Source organism: Neopelma chrysocephalum, unplaced genomic scaffold (assembly GCF_003984885.1).
Source record: "Neopelma chrysocephalum unplaced genomic scaffold, ASM398488v2 Primary Assembly neopelma1_80b, whole genome shotgun sequence".
NCBI lineage: Eukaryota > Metazoa > Chordata > Aves > Passeriformes > Pipridae > Neopelma > Neopelma chrysocephalum.
Window position 1 is genome coordinate 7,923,362 of NW_020897742.1, and position 12,724 is coordinate 7,936,085.

At 38.6% G+C, this 12,724-nt stretch overlaps 1 protein-coding gene across 6 annotated transcripts in view; it reads right to left on the minus strand.

Annotated features, from left to right (window-relative positions):
• RNF144A (ring finger protein 144A) overlaps positions 1-12,724 on the minus strand; it is a 67,131-nt gene that overhangs the window by 12,335 nt on the left and 42,072 nt on the right. For all 6 annotated transcript variants that reach the window (XM_027690223.1, XM_027690218.1, XM_027690217.1 and 3 more), the window contains one exon: positions 178-282. In XM_027690223.1, coding sequence (XP_027546024.1) covers positions 178-282 — 105 coding nt within the window. The remainder of the gene's footprint in view (positions 1-177; positions 283-12,724) is intronic.

The following is a 12,724-nucleotide window of genomic DNA, read 5'->3' on the forward strand; positions in this document are numbered from 1 at the left end:
ATTAGGAGCAGCAATAATCTAACTAATTTTAAACAAACAGAGATAAAATATTTGACCTTTGATAATTATTAAAACAATGTCTTGTCAACAATGGAAGTTATAACATGAAGAGCAAGACACATTTAAACATCCTGTAAAGAAAAGAAAACACCCTGTTTGCAGTAACACTGTACCTACCTCATTTTCTTGCAGATGACCTCGCTTTGGGCAGGCAGCATCAGGGCAGCTGATTGCTGTTTCTAGACCTTCTTTGATCAACAGTTCCACATACTGTTTTAGGCACTGTAAGAGAGCCAAAGACTGAGTTCACTATCCCACCAAGAAAAAATCACTCAGTATTTTAACAGCTTTCCTCTGAAAATTGGAAGAACTCAAACTTTGCATGCAAAAACAGGTACTACGGTGTCCCTTTTACAGCCATGGGCCATACTCACAGCTTTTGCCAGTTATACCTTTAAGCAGAAAACAGTAAAGTTCATTTCCTCATCAAATCATAGAATCACTTAAGTTGGAAAAGACCCCTAAGATCACTGAGTCCAACTGTTAACCAAATAAATCTTCATCAAACTTAAATATGCCAAAAACTAAAAAAAATAACAATAATGGGGAAAAGGACAAATCAAACAGGGAGCAAAGAGGAAGAGAAAAAAATAATAAAACATCATCATGATAAAATTAGACACTCCAAAAATCCTTGTGACTGGAAGCCACAACACAGCTTAGTAAGCAGTAACTCCCAGTAACTACCCAAAGACAAACATCTGTCATCTTGCCTTCTTTTTTCTAGAAAATAATCATTTGAACTTCACGGTTAAAGAGATATCTTTTCTATAGGAAGGAAAAATGTGAGAATTAGGACTCCCCAAAGAACTACAGTTTCCATGGGGACTGAATAATAAATATTGGTAATACTAATACTTTTCTCCCCTAGCAACCACAGTGTTTTACCTAAGTCATAACTGAAAATGTAGCCTCTTAACACAGCAGTGCACAGTGCGGCTGTCAACAAAACAGTTAAGAAAAGAGGGTATTTTTGACCAAGGGCAAATTAAGACCAAACCTTGCTATTCTTGAAGAGCAACAATCCCCTTCCACCTCCACCCTTCCCACATGAAGACAAGAGCTAATGCACAGGTGTCTGCTGGGAAGGCAAGGGAATGATAGAGACAGAGACCCTTCTCTCTACAACTTTCACTAGTCCAACATTACACAGAAAGAGCAAATCAGGGTCTACTTCCTAGTGGATGGGTCACCCTGTGGTGCTCTCACCCTGCTTGTGAGCTCAGTTGGCAGTGGCAAACCAGAGACAACTACAGAAGGAGTCCCCTAACTCCCTGTTACCAGATGTTTGAATAAAGAGTGAGGCTAGACCAACAGCAGAGTGAAATGAAGATATGCAACAAGCTCAGCATCCAGCTGTGTGGGAGGCAAGAACAATTACACACTCTGCAGCAAACTGACAAAACAAGGACTTCAGTTACCATTTCCACATAACACTTGCAAAAGGTATGCAGCTGCTGACTCACCACCAGCCTAGGAAGGAAAAGGGCTGCACTAACCTTGCCAAGGCTGGCGTGCCTAACTGCACATCAGAGCACAAAACTGTTTCTTCCTTCCAACCATGCCATCAATGAGCACCTTTTAGCCTAACTCTCAAGCATGTTGCTTGTAGCTGTTAAGGTCCAGACTTTGAGTCTGTTTTTCTCTTCTGCCTCTTGATTTGACTATTCAGCTCCTTTCAGAGACCTGTATTAACACAATATTTTAGGTTTTAGACCTCACAGCTTGATTGCAGCAAAAACTTCACTTTCTGCCCATGCAGTCTTTGCTGCTCTGGTCCACAGCTTTTCTGATAGCAACATGCCACCACTTTGATAGCACAACAAATAATTTCTGTTAGAGTCCCCTTTCCCTGTGTCTCCCACTCAGTAGAGAAAACAGGTCTATTTTTTGAAAAAGAAAGGAGATAAAAATTTTTAAGGTGTCAGTTTTCTAATTGTGCAGAGAAATCCATATGTGACAGACTATAGTTTATGTCTTTCTCTTCATCAATAGGGACTTAACAAGGACAACTGTTCACTTAGTAAATGTTTGATTTGCAGGTTTCCAAGCCTTCACTTTAAGCTCTTCAAGGCAGCTGGTGGAGCAGTTGAAGAGAACCACGAGCAGCAACCACCACAGGCTGAGCTCTGCAAGACCCAGATCCTAGGTTGTGTGCCTTGACAAACTGTAATTTCAGCTGTAGTGAGGTATTAGTGCTGCTATAATGGCACTGCTGGCTCTTTCCTCTCCATTTGCAGATACAAAGTGTGGATTAAAATGAAAATGCATACATTTTTAATGCCAGTACTTAGCACTTAAAGAAAGTACTTTTCAAGCTGAATGAGCTTTGCAATCTTTAATAATTAATGTGGCTAATTCTCCTCCTCAACCTGTTTGGGATCATTGCCAAAGCCTATTCAATTTGCTTCCCTTTCCTCACTTACATCTTCCAAGAAATGACAGTTCATCCCTGCCATGAGCAGTGTCCATGGCCTTCCCCTTCCCCTGATGTGTCACCGGCCCCTGCCTCCTCAACATCAGCACAGCCAAGTGCACTTCTCATGCTTCACCCTCTGGGAACTGTGTTAAGGCTGCAAAATCTTGCTGTAAAATAGGCAGAGGATAAAACACCCTGTCCACTCAAGACTTCCTCGCTCCAGAGATTTCTTAAGTGTAGAAAGAGTAGCCCACAGCAGTTGAAAGAGAAGCAGATGCAACACGTGCCACTTTACCAGAAATGCTGAAACAACACTACGATTAGTACTCGATTATATACTATGAAAAGTTAATTGCAAAACAATTACAAAAGGATGACAAGTAAATTGTTGCTCATTTTCCTTGTAACTTGTAGTTGATTCCATGCTGGAAGAAAGTATCTTTGTAGCCTTTCCAGTAATAAAGTAATGTACAGCATGAAGAAAAATGTGGGAGTGTAAGTCACCCCAAACAATGTTCAAAATGAACTGTATTACATAATTTTTCTCAGGGAAAACAGGAGATGAAATTAGATACCTAAGGGCTGACATTGGACTAAAGTCACAAGATACTTCTTGTTGTACACCAACCCCTACAAAACAAATATGCTGAGGAGCATCTTTATTCTTTACTTAGTAGACATGCATCAATTGAAACTTGCTTTTATTTGAAGAAGTACTTTTACCAAATTCCACTTATTTTTTTCTTTTAAAAAAACCCCATCTCATTTCAGTAATTAATTAACTAAATATTATTTAAGTAAATCACACTTGAAGGTACTCTAAACCTTTCAAAAACTGTTTTTTTTTTTTTATTCGCATTTCTGCTTTATGCATAACAATCTCTAGCCAGGTTATTCTGGTTTATGCTGCAGTTGTAACAAGCAAAGAGGTAATTGGAGTAGCTTAGATTTCTATCCAGCATGCATTCTCTCAGCATATCAAACAACTCAGGAGAGGAAAACAGTCATTATATGGTGGCACCCCAGGACACTTCTAATGTTGTTTGGGTTCCTTAAGGATACAGATCTATTTCTATCTATTTATTATCTATATTTTTTATTTATTATCTTATTATCTATTTATTATCTATAACATTTCATTTTACAATGTCATGAACATTAGACAGGCAATGAAAACTGTCATTTAACTCTGGTAATTTCCCATAGAAAAAGGAAAGCAAAGCACTGCACAACATGTGTTACATATAAACTATATACAAGCTACATACACCATATATATATATAATATATATATAAACTATAAATAAAACTTTATATAAAAATTATGTAAAGTACAGGTCAAGATGCATCCAGATGCTGCTAAGATGAGTCAGAAGAGACTGGTTAGCTCCCCTGAGCATCACCCCTGTGATTTTTCCCTGTGCATCCCTGCTCTGCCCTCCATCCATCACTGTTGCCCTTTCTGGTGTGTGGATAACTTTCACTTGATAATTCAAGAATTCTACTGTCACTTGCTGTTCCCACGCCAAAGGGCAGGAGCATAACCACTTTGAGGAGTTTTGGCCCAGATCCATTCTTACCTCAAAGGCAAACTGAGAGCTCAACTCAGCAGCAGTTTTACTATAAGCTGCCTATATAAGTTGGGAATACTTTTGCTTTTGCCTCAGAGACAGATGGCTAGTAAAGGAATGATTTCCTTTCTGAAGCTGCCAAACACAGCTTAGTATTTAAAGCTCTGCAAGATGTGCTGTACTTCTAACCTTTATAGATCAAGGATTGCATCACACAGAAAGGTATGTTCAGTGACCACTACATGCTGCTGCTTTAGAGCTGCATATCTTTTTGTCTAATGCTATGAAGATTAAAATACCCTATGAGAATCAAAATGGTTATTTTTTGCCTAATTTCCAAACCATAACACAATCTTGCTCTGTTGCACTTAGCTCTAACAAACCTGCACAGGCTACAGCAAAATTTATATACATAAAGAATTAAAATTTCTGGCTTTTAATTTTTTTTCAGAAGAATTCCAGGAACAATCATGCTTACTTCTGATGATGGTGCTTTGACTTATTTCTCCTGACATCAAAATTCAAATAAACCCCATCCTAATTCCTAAGAAGGAATCTGGCTTTCATTGTTTCCATGTGGGGCAACACTTATCGATCATCTACTTTGACACACAAAAAAAAAACCCAACATATTCACTTGGTGCCTAAAGGTCATTTTACAATACAAAATGAGCATAATTAAAAACACTTGAAGATGTTTTTGGAAAGTCATAACAAATTTACTTTTAAGAACACGTTATTGCTACTATTGCAGCAAATGAGAAATGGTTTTTCAAGATGTCATCTTTAATTTGCAAGTTAGGTGGGCAAAAATATTATCCTGTATTATTTTCTTAACAGCTGCTAGGTGGATTTGGTCAGAATGTAGACTTCTGACTACATTAATGCTGTAGATTCAAGTGCCAAGTCATATGGGAAATTTTATAAATAAGTCAATGGATTTGGAAAAGCCAAAAAAGCATGACAGGATTGCAGAGCCAAGTATATCATCATATCATTTGATTTATTTCTTAAAACTTCAAATGTATTTTAGTGCTGGCACTAGGCCACAGTCATCCCCAAATAAAATGTGCACTACATGCGGAATCATCACATGCTGGTGTTGATAAAACATTTTTAAAAAGCCACACACACAGAGATAAAATTGAAAGGAGAAAAAATGAAGAAATAAAAAGAAGAAATGTGGCTTTTACCAAGTTCTAAAAAGAAAAGGAAAATAGTTTTTTTACAATGCATTTGGTAATGGTAAATATTGAAGATAAGCAAAGGGAGTTGCTACTGTACACAAAGATTAACCAGGTAAACAACCCTGCACTTTGGGTAGACAATCACTAAGAGTTTGCACTGCACTTCAGGAACACAAGGAAGGGCTGACATGCATTTTTAACATGGGAGATTTCTTTAAAGTTCAAACTGATCAAGAAAACATTTTCAAATAGGATGATTATTAGTATTAGACTAAGTTGCTTGTCTAAAATTCTGTATCAAACCAGTATGAAGCAAACTTCTAAAAATATACATACATATATACACACATATATGTGTGTATATATTCAACCACGTGAAGAATCAGAAAACGCCAGTTGGTATTTTTATGATTTATATTACAAGTGACACCAGACTAGGTGAATGTAAAGATTCCTAGAATGTGAGGCCCAAAGGTAAGAATATGAAGAATATGAAAGGATATTGAGTGAGTAGCACTTACTTAGTAGTGTCTTCTAGCTACAAATCTACAGTTTGGTTCTATGGGTCATTTTTGAGCTAATAGGACACTAAGCCAAAGCTCAAAAATTCATGTGATAAGGGTACATAGATGAACAAAATTACTGCAACAACTACTTTTGATAGTATTTTGTAATATTTTTATGCTCTGCATACGGGGAGTTTTTCTTTACATTACTTTAAAATGACTACCCAGAAGGTGATATCTTCTCTTGCCATAAGGCAATGCAATACCAGTTATTCCACTGCTCTGAGCTAATTCCACTAAGCCAATTCTGCAGTCTGGTGAATAGGTGTTTATACTGGCAGATATATTGCCTGTAAAGGTTTCAGATCATGAGATGTAATGTCCTATTTTAGCTTCAGATTAGGATAGTACATAGTGATGCAGTCTGTAATACTCAATGGGGCTGGGGGTGAGAGCGTGTAAGAGTGAGTGAATTTCTGTAACTACACAAAAAAAAAAAAAATCAGATCAATTTGGGTGTCCCTGTCTCAGGTGAAGACTAATACTCTTGGAATAATAGCTTCCCTCCCTTTTGTCCAAACAGCAAACTCACTCTGATAGAGAGCTTTTACTTGAATAAAACATCATCTTCTAGAAATATTTTCCATTTTGACAAAGCTGAACAATTCCAAGAAGAAAAACTCCCCTAAATTAAGCAGCCTACATCTGGTGTGTTCTCTGAAGAGAGAAGTAAGGCTTGACCTTCCCTATTCCTGAAAAAGAGATTCTTGTAGCCACATATAACTTTCAAATGCTTCTTAAAGCAACAGCTCATCTGGCAACAGGACAAATCATAGAATGGCTCAGGATGGGACAGACCTTAGAGATCACCTAGCTCCAAAACCCCTGTCATAGGCAGGGACACTTTCTACTAGACCAGGTTGCTCAGAGCTCCATCCAAACTGGCCTTGAACACTTCCAGGGATGGGACATCCACAACTTCTCTGGGTAACCTGTTCCAGTGCCTCACCACCCTCACAGAATTCTTTACTGTCTTAGTATCTAAACCTACCCTCTTACAGTCTGAAGCTATTTCCCCTTGTCCAATCACTACATGCCCTTGTAAAAAGTCCCTCCAACTTTCTTGTAAGGCCTCCTGGTCAGGCTCCCTGTAGCAGGACCCCATTATAAAGTTACCTGTCCCAGCTCTCCCTGTAATTCTGACCCATAAGCTCTGGGTTGGCTCCTCGTTCATCCTCAAGCAGAACTCCATAGCTGGTTACTGACATACAGGGTAACTGACACCCCCACCTCATCTCCTCTGCCTGTCCTTCCTAAAGAGCCTGTATGCTTCCATTCCAGCACTCCAGTCATAGGAATCATCTTATTTTAAGCTTAATGTTTCATAGAAAAAGAAAACTACTTTCTGACAGATTTCCATGGAAGAAAACATGTGAAAGAAAAGAAAAGGCAGATCTCTTTGAAAGAAGCTTAAAAGCTCTCCAACTTACTACATGGCCTCTTTGTGTTAAGTACTTACAATCCTGCCTCAAATCTATTGTTGTTTAATAACAGGCTCAACTTGGAATCACTCCTGCGTTTCTGCTCCAGTGTGCGCAATTCCCTACATCAGATCTCCAATCTAGCTTTTTAATATTACCCTAATCCCACTTAGTTGACAAGTGATTTACCAGAAAATATCTACACACACAATCAGTGATCTGTTGGAGGCATATGCATGACTGTGGGAGTGATTTTTTTTCCTCTATTAGATAATCTGTCAACTATACTGACCAAATCCACATGCACAAGCTTTATCCAACTCCACAAACCACCTAGACCAGAGACAGATGTACATTAGAGATGTTTAATGTTTGCAGTAATACTTTGAACTTAAAGAATTTCCTTTTCTACAGACATCTTCTCAGAGACAATACTCTACTATCAAAGAAATCTTCACTATTAAAATTCCAATTTTTATTAACCCTGCAGCTGATTCATCACCCTTAAGAATAAATCACAGGAAGAAACAGTCACTTATCTTGACATGCAGTACTTCAAATCTACCAATCTGAAAGCAGTAACAGAGAACAGTGTAACATGTTTATTCTTTATATCCTTTGTTTTCTTACAGAGACAAAAGTTCTGCTACACAAGCATACCAAACCTTGACTCCCAGAAAAGCACCTGCAAGGTGATCCAGAGCTCTGCAACAGGAAAATATTTAGTGCCCTGTGCTTCGAACAAGAATGTACACACCGAGAGACCTTGGCCAGGACCAGATATAGGTAACATCACAGCTGATAAATGTTTTACCTCAAGTGGCAAACAATTTGAAAAACCTGTTTGACAGGCTTCTTGCCTCTGCCTGCCCAATACTTAACCTTTTTTTAAAAGATACCTTTTTGTTCAAAACTGCCAAGGGTAAATGCCTCTTTCTCCCATCACGGTGTCAATTTTTAAAGACTGCACCAGCTGTTCTGTAGCTCTGTTACAGACTATATTGTTAGTCTAAATGCAATCACATCATCTTCCCTGTGGATGATGGCCAAACAGGATGATGGCTGGGAAAGATAAACAACCTATGTGCTTCCATGTCTGAGGACAAACCATCTGAACATCCTTTCCTGAGCTGTAAAAATTTTCTTGTTCAGAAGTCCCTGTGCTCCCATCAGCGGTGCAATCTCAGGATGGGAACTGGCCAGCATCCTGGCAGGAGCAGGGACTCAGCCACTGTACGTGTCACTATGGTTAGCGCAACGATGGCTGTTGATTCATCCCATAGACAGCAGAGCAATTTTGTTGCTTTGGTTCTATCTCTGTCCAAAGGTTTTGAAAGTACACCCAAATACCACAGCAGTCCCTGGTACACACTGCTTAACTGATGCAAACAATAACTCAGACAAAATATTTATAATAGGGATGAGGTGCATCACCCCTCTGACTGAATCCAGCCTCCAACCCCTCCGGGTAAGACTAATTGCCAGTTTGAGCACAGGGAAGTGGCAGCATCAGTCTATGGAGTCAACAAATTATGAAAGGAAGGTAAGAAGAAATGTATGTTTCAAGAAAGCAGCAAGAAGAGCCCTGATGACTACTTCAGCTCGAGAAATATTAGGATATGACAAACATCCTGTGAGACACAGCAATCAATGGCTGCACAAATCACAAGCAGGACCAAGTATCCAGAAACAAATGCACTGGAAAACAAGTGCCTTTTCCCAGTTGAATATCTTAAAGGCAAGGCAACCCAGACTTACAGCAGCCTAGTCTTTGAAGTGGTGGGGCTGTTTTTATATACATTTATATACATTTATTTATGACTGTGTACTGTAAAATATACAGAAGATGAACAGTTTTTCTTCAGAGAAATCAATCATAGTAGACAGCGGAAAACGGTCAAGTGAGACGAGGATAATGTCTTGTAATTTGTGCATATCTTCATCTTAGAATAGGTAGTTCAAGTGGATGTACATGTAAACTTCTTTCATGTTGGATTTTTACCCCTCCATTTCCCTGCATAAGCTGCTTGTTCTCACCTATTCAGGGCTGAAATTCATAAAATCACAGAGTAAACTTTACAAAAATAAACTTGTTTTCAAAATGCCAACATATGTTGGATGAAACTTAAATATTCAGGAGGCAAAAACATCGACAAACAATTCAGTCTTTCCTTATGTTTGAGAAAAGTTTATTCTATTTCAGAACAAAATTATTAGTTCTAGCGGGAGGACAATACACCTGCAGCAAACAAAGGACCTCCCCTTTTCACATGCAAAACAATATGCAAACAGAAGTGAACTAGTTTCCCCAACACGCTTATGAAGGACAGATAACGGTAATCTCATTTAGTAGTCACACAGGAGAGGAAAGCTGAAGGCTCTGGATCAAGTTTAGTTTTCACTCAGGGTTCTGCAGTTCACAACTGCACATTATTCTGTAAACAGGTAAGTTTATTATTTAAGCAGGAAGTTCTGTCATCACAGCACCTAAAGACAAGTCAGAACTCAGCCAGCCATGTGAATTGCTATGCAAACACAAAGTAACCTCTAACCACAAAGCCTCTACTGACACATCACACGTCAAGATTAGTATCAGTTCTCTGCTAAGGCTGGGGTAAGCGAGAAAAAGCAGCAAGCTGTAAGCTTTGCCAGCAGCTAGTAGGAAATAGGGAAACATTACAGCTACTAAGAAGGACTCGGAATTCTGTAAAACCTCACGAGCCATTAGGTTTTCCACCCTCCTGTTTCCAAGCACGTAGGGCATCTCCTTTGGTAGAGGCAAGGCCTGGTCCCACTACAGTGCTGCCCTGCTGAGGCAGGTTTCCCTTGGCAAGCAGACACAAATCATCCAGGATCAGGAAGGCAGCCAAGCCCACCTGTTCCCATCCACACCGCTCTCTGTTTGCCCTGCCCCAGGGGAAAGAGAAGCTGATACTGCCTCTGCCTCATTTGGAGTGAGGGATAACACTAACTAAATCATGCCTTTTCCTGTCATTTAACTCAGAGAAGCTCTATGCGCTTCCAGTCAAGCATGACAAGAAGGAAAAAAAAAAAAAAAGAATTCCTGATGCCAATTACAGGCAGGATAATATTTGCCTTGCTGATCTTCAGTCTATGAGGAAGCTCAAAGATAGGAATGATTAGAATTAAGCAGATATGTATGAATAGCCATGATTAGGCAAATTCAGTAATCCTGTTCAAAAAGGACTAGTGAAAGCAGGAGTTTGTCACTGTCCTGCTGCCATGCTACTTGAGACAGAATACACCAAACTCCACAGGACACCTAAAGGTCCAGGTAAAATTAACCAGCTGCCTCAAGGGCTTAAGGTGGAGTCTAGGAGCAAGAATCAAAGTATGAGTATCTACTAAGCAGTGCTAGTTTCAAACACCACAAAGTTGATCCACATGTGCACATCTGGTCAACAAGAAAACACAAACAAGCAGCAGAAGGTAGGTCTTAACATTAGTTTTGTTATTTTCTTTCTGATTGTAGGCCCTCTCACACATCCGAACAGCAGCTTCTCCTTCCATCAGTAACAAGGTGGACTGCAAATGAGTAATCAAAATAAACTTTTCTGTTAAAGACAAGTTTTCTGTTAGGCTTCATATTTCTTCTAGATATTTTCTTGCCTAGACTACCTACTTGACTGATTTTCTTTTTAAATTTGAGAAAAGTAAGCAACGAACCAGAATGATCAACACTGCATAATATCTTGAAGGGAATTGAGCAATCTAATGTGAGGTCAAAAGGAGCTTAGCAGGTCTTGAGTAATAATGGCATCACGGTACTTGCAACACATTGACAGATCTATGTGTATGCTTCTATATATATATATAATATAGCATTTATGTACACAGATGTACATGTAAATCCTGAATTGGAACACAGTCAAGCAACTAACTGCTTAAATGAAAGAATATCAACTAGAACAAAAACCTGTTGTAACTTTAGCACACATACAATTGATAACACATCAAGAAAACATCCTGTCCTTTAAGACACATGAGAATTTCATCATAGATTACAAAACAATCAGAATTTCAGACATCAAGTCAACTAAAATTGCTCCCTCCTTATCTCCTGCTAACCCTTCAAAAAAGAAAAGGCTAAGTCATTACTGAAAAAATTTAGTGCAGTAACTAAGAAAAAAAAAGAAAAAAAAGTAGTGTTCTCTGCTTTACTCTCCTTCTATAAGTGTTATAAGGAAAGCTTTCCGAAGAAAACATGTACAACCAATTGCTTCTGCTGGGGCAAGCAACTGTTAAGTAACTATCTTAAAATTTAAGTTACTAGCTACGTACTATGTGCTATTTAGGTGGGAAATGATTTAATAAAAAGCAAGCTATTTAAGTGTTGTGGTCCAGAATTAGATGAGCACACTTAACATTAGTCCTATTGTTGACGTGATTCCAGAAGAGAGATAGTAGTCTGCCTCTCGATAATACTCAGAAAAACTAAAAGCCATCAGCAGATAGCTTGTTTTCTTTCTACTCTCTAGACTTTTGTTCCTCTGGTACCTTGAGCAATCCAACAAGGATTTGCTTGAGGTGCCAGAGCAAATACATTCTTGTAACATTCCTAATGGATGAGATACACAAAACTTCAGAGCTCACAGCACTGTGTGCACATTAATGATCATAACGATAAAAACCATACTGGAGTATTAAATGGAGTAATTTGTACTAAATAGCCACAACTGGCAAAGTAATACTATGGGAAATTGTAGTGCCTATGCCTTATCAGCAGAGGAGTGGCAGTCTGCTCTATTCAATCCACGCACAGCTCTGCCAGAAAGCAAAAGGAAACAGTGTCCCCATTCTATTTTTCTGAATAGCAAAGTTGAGCTACTGTATAAGTGTCAGGAAGAGACAATTCTTCACAAGATCTTTACTACAGCACTTCTATGATTATAAAGAGTATTATAATATACAAATATTATAGGATTGAGAGACCTGTACATTGATACAAATTCTGCCTACATACCACTAGCACTTAATTTCAAAGATCTTTGTAATACATACTGATGCTGTCTCAGCTTGCTGTGATTTAGACAGAAAGACTAGAGCTGGTGACAAAAGCTGCAGCAAAAGTAGCTCTCACACCTGTGACATCCTTTTTTCTCATTTGCTCATATCCCTGGAGAGGCCATCAGTTACCTCTGTTCATTTACATAAAAGCAAGCAGCCAGAAAAAAAATTATATACTGGTCAATCAAAAACAAAATAGATGTAGTGGATGTACTGTAAATAGACTCCATGCAAAATTTTGAATCAAAAGGCTTGGGTTTTTTTCCTGTTGGTTTTAGACAATTTTAGTTTGCCTATTTATAAAGCACAGTTCATACTAAAGACTGCAATATCCTTGGTGTTTCTGGAAATAGTCACTGGAGGAGCACGAGAGGAGGAATCTGTGAACAGCTCTCACACTTTTCCTTAACAATTGCCAACAGGCTAAACAATCTTGCCTGACTTAGGGGAATATTTTCTTCAGCAATTTATT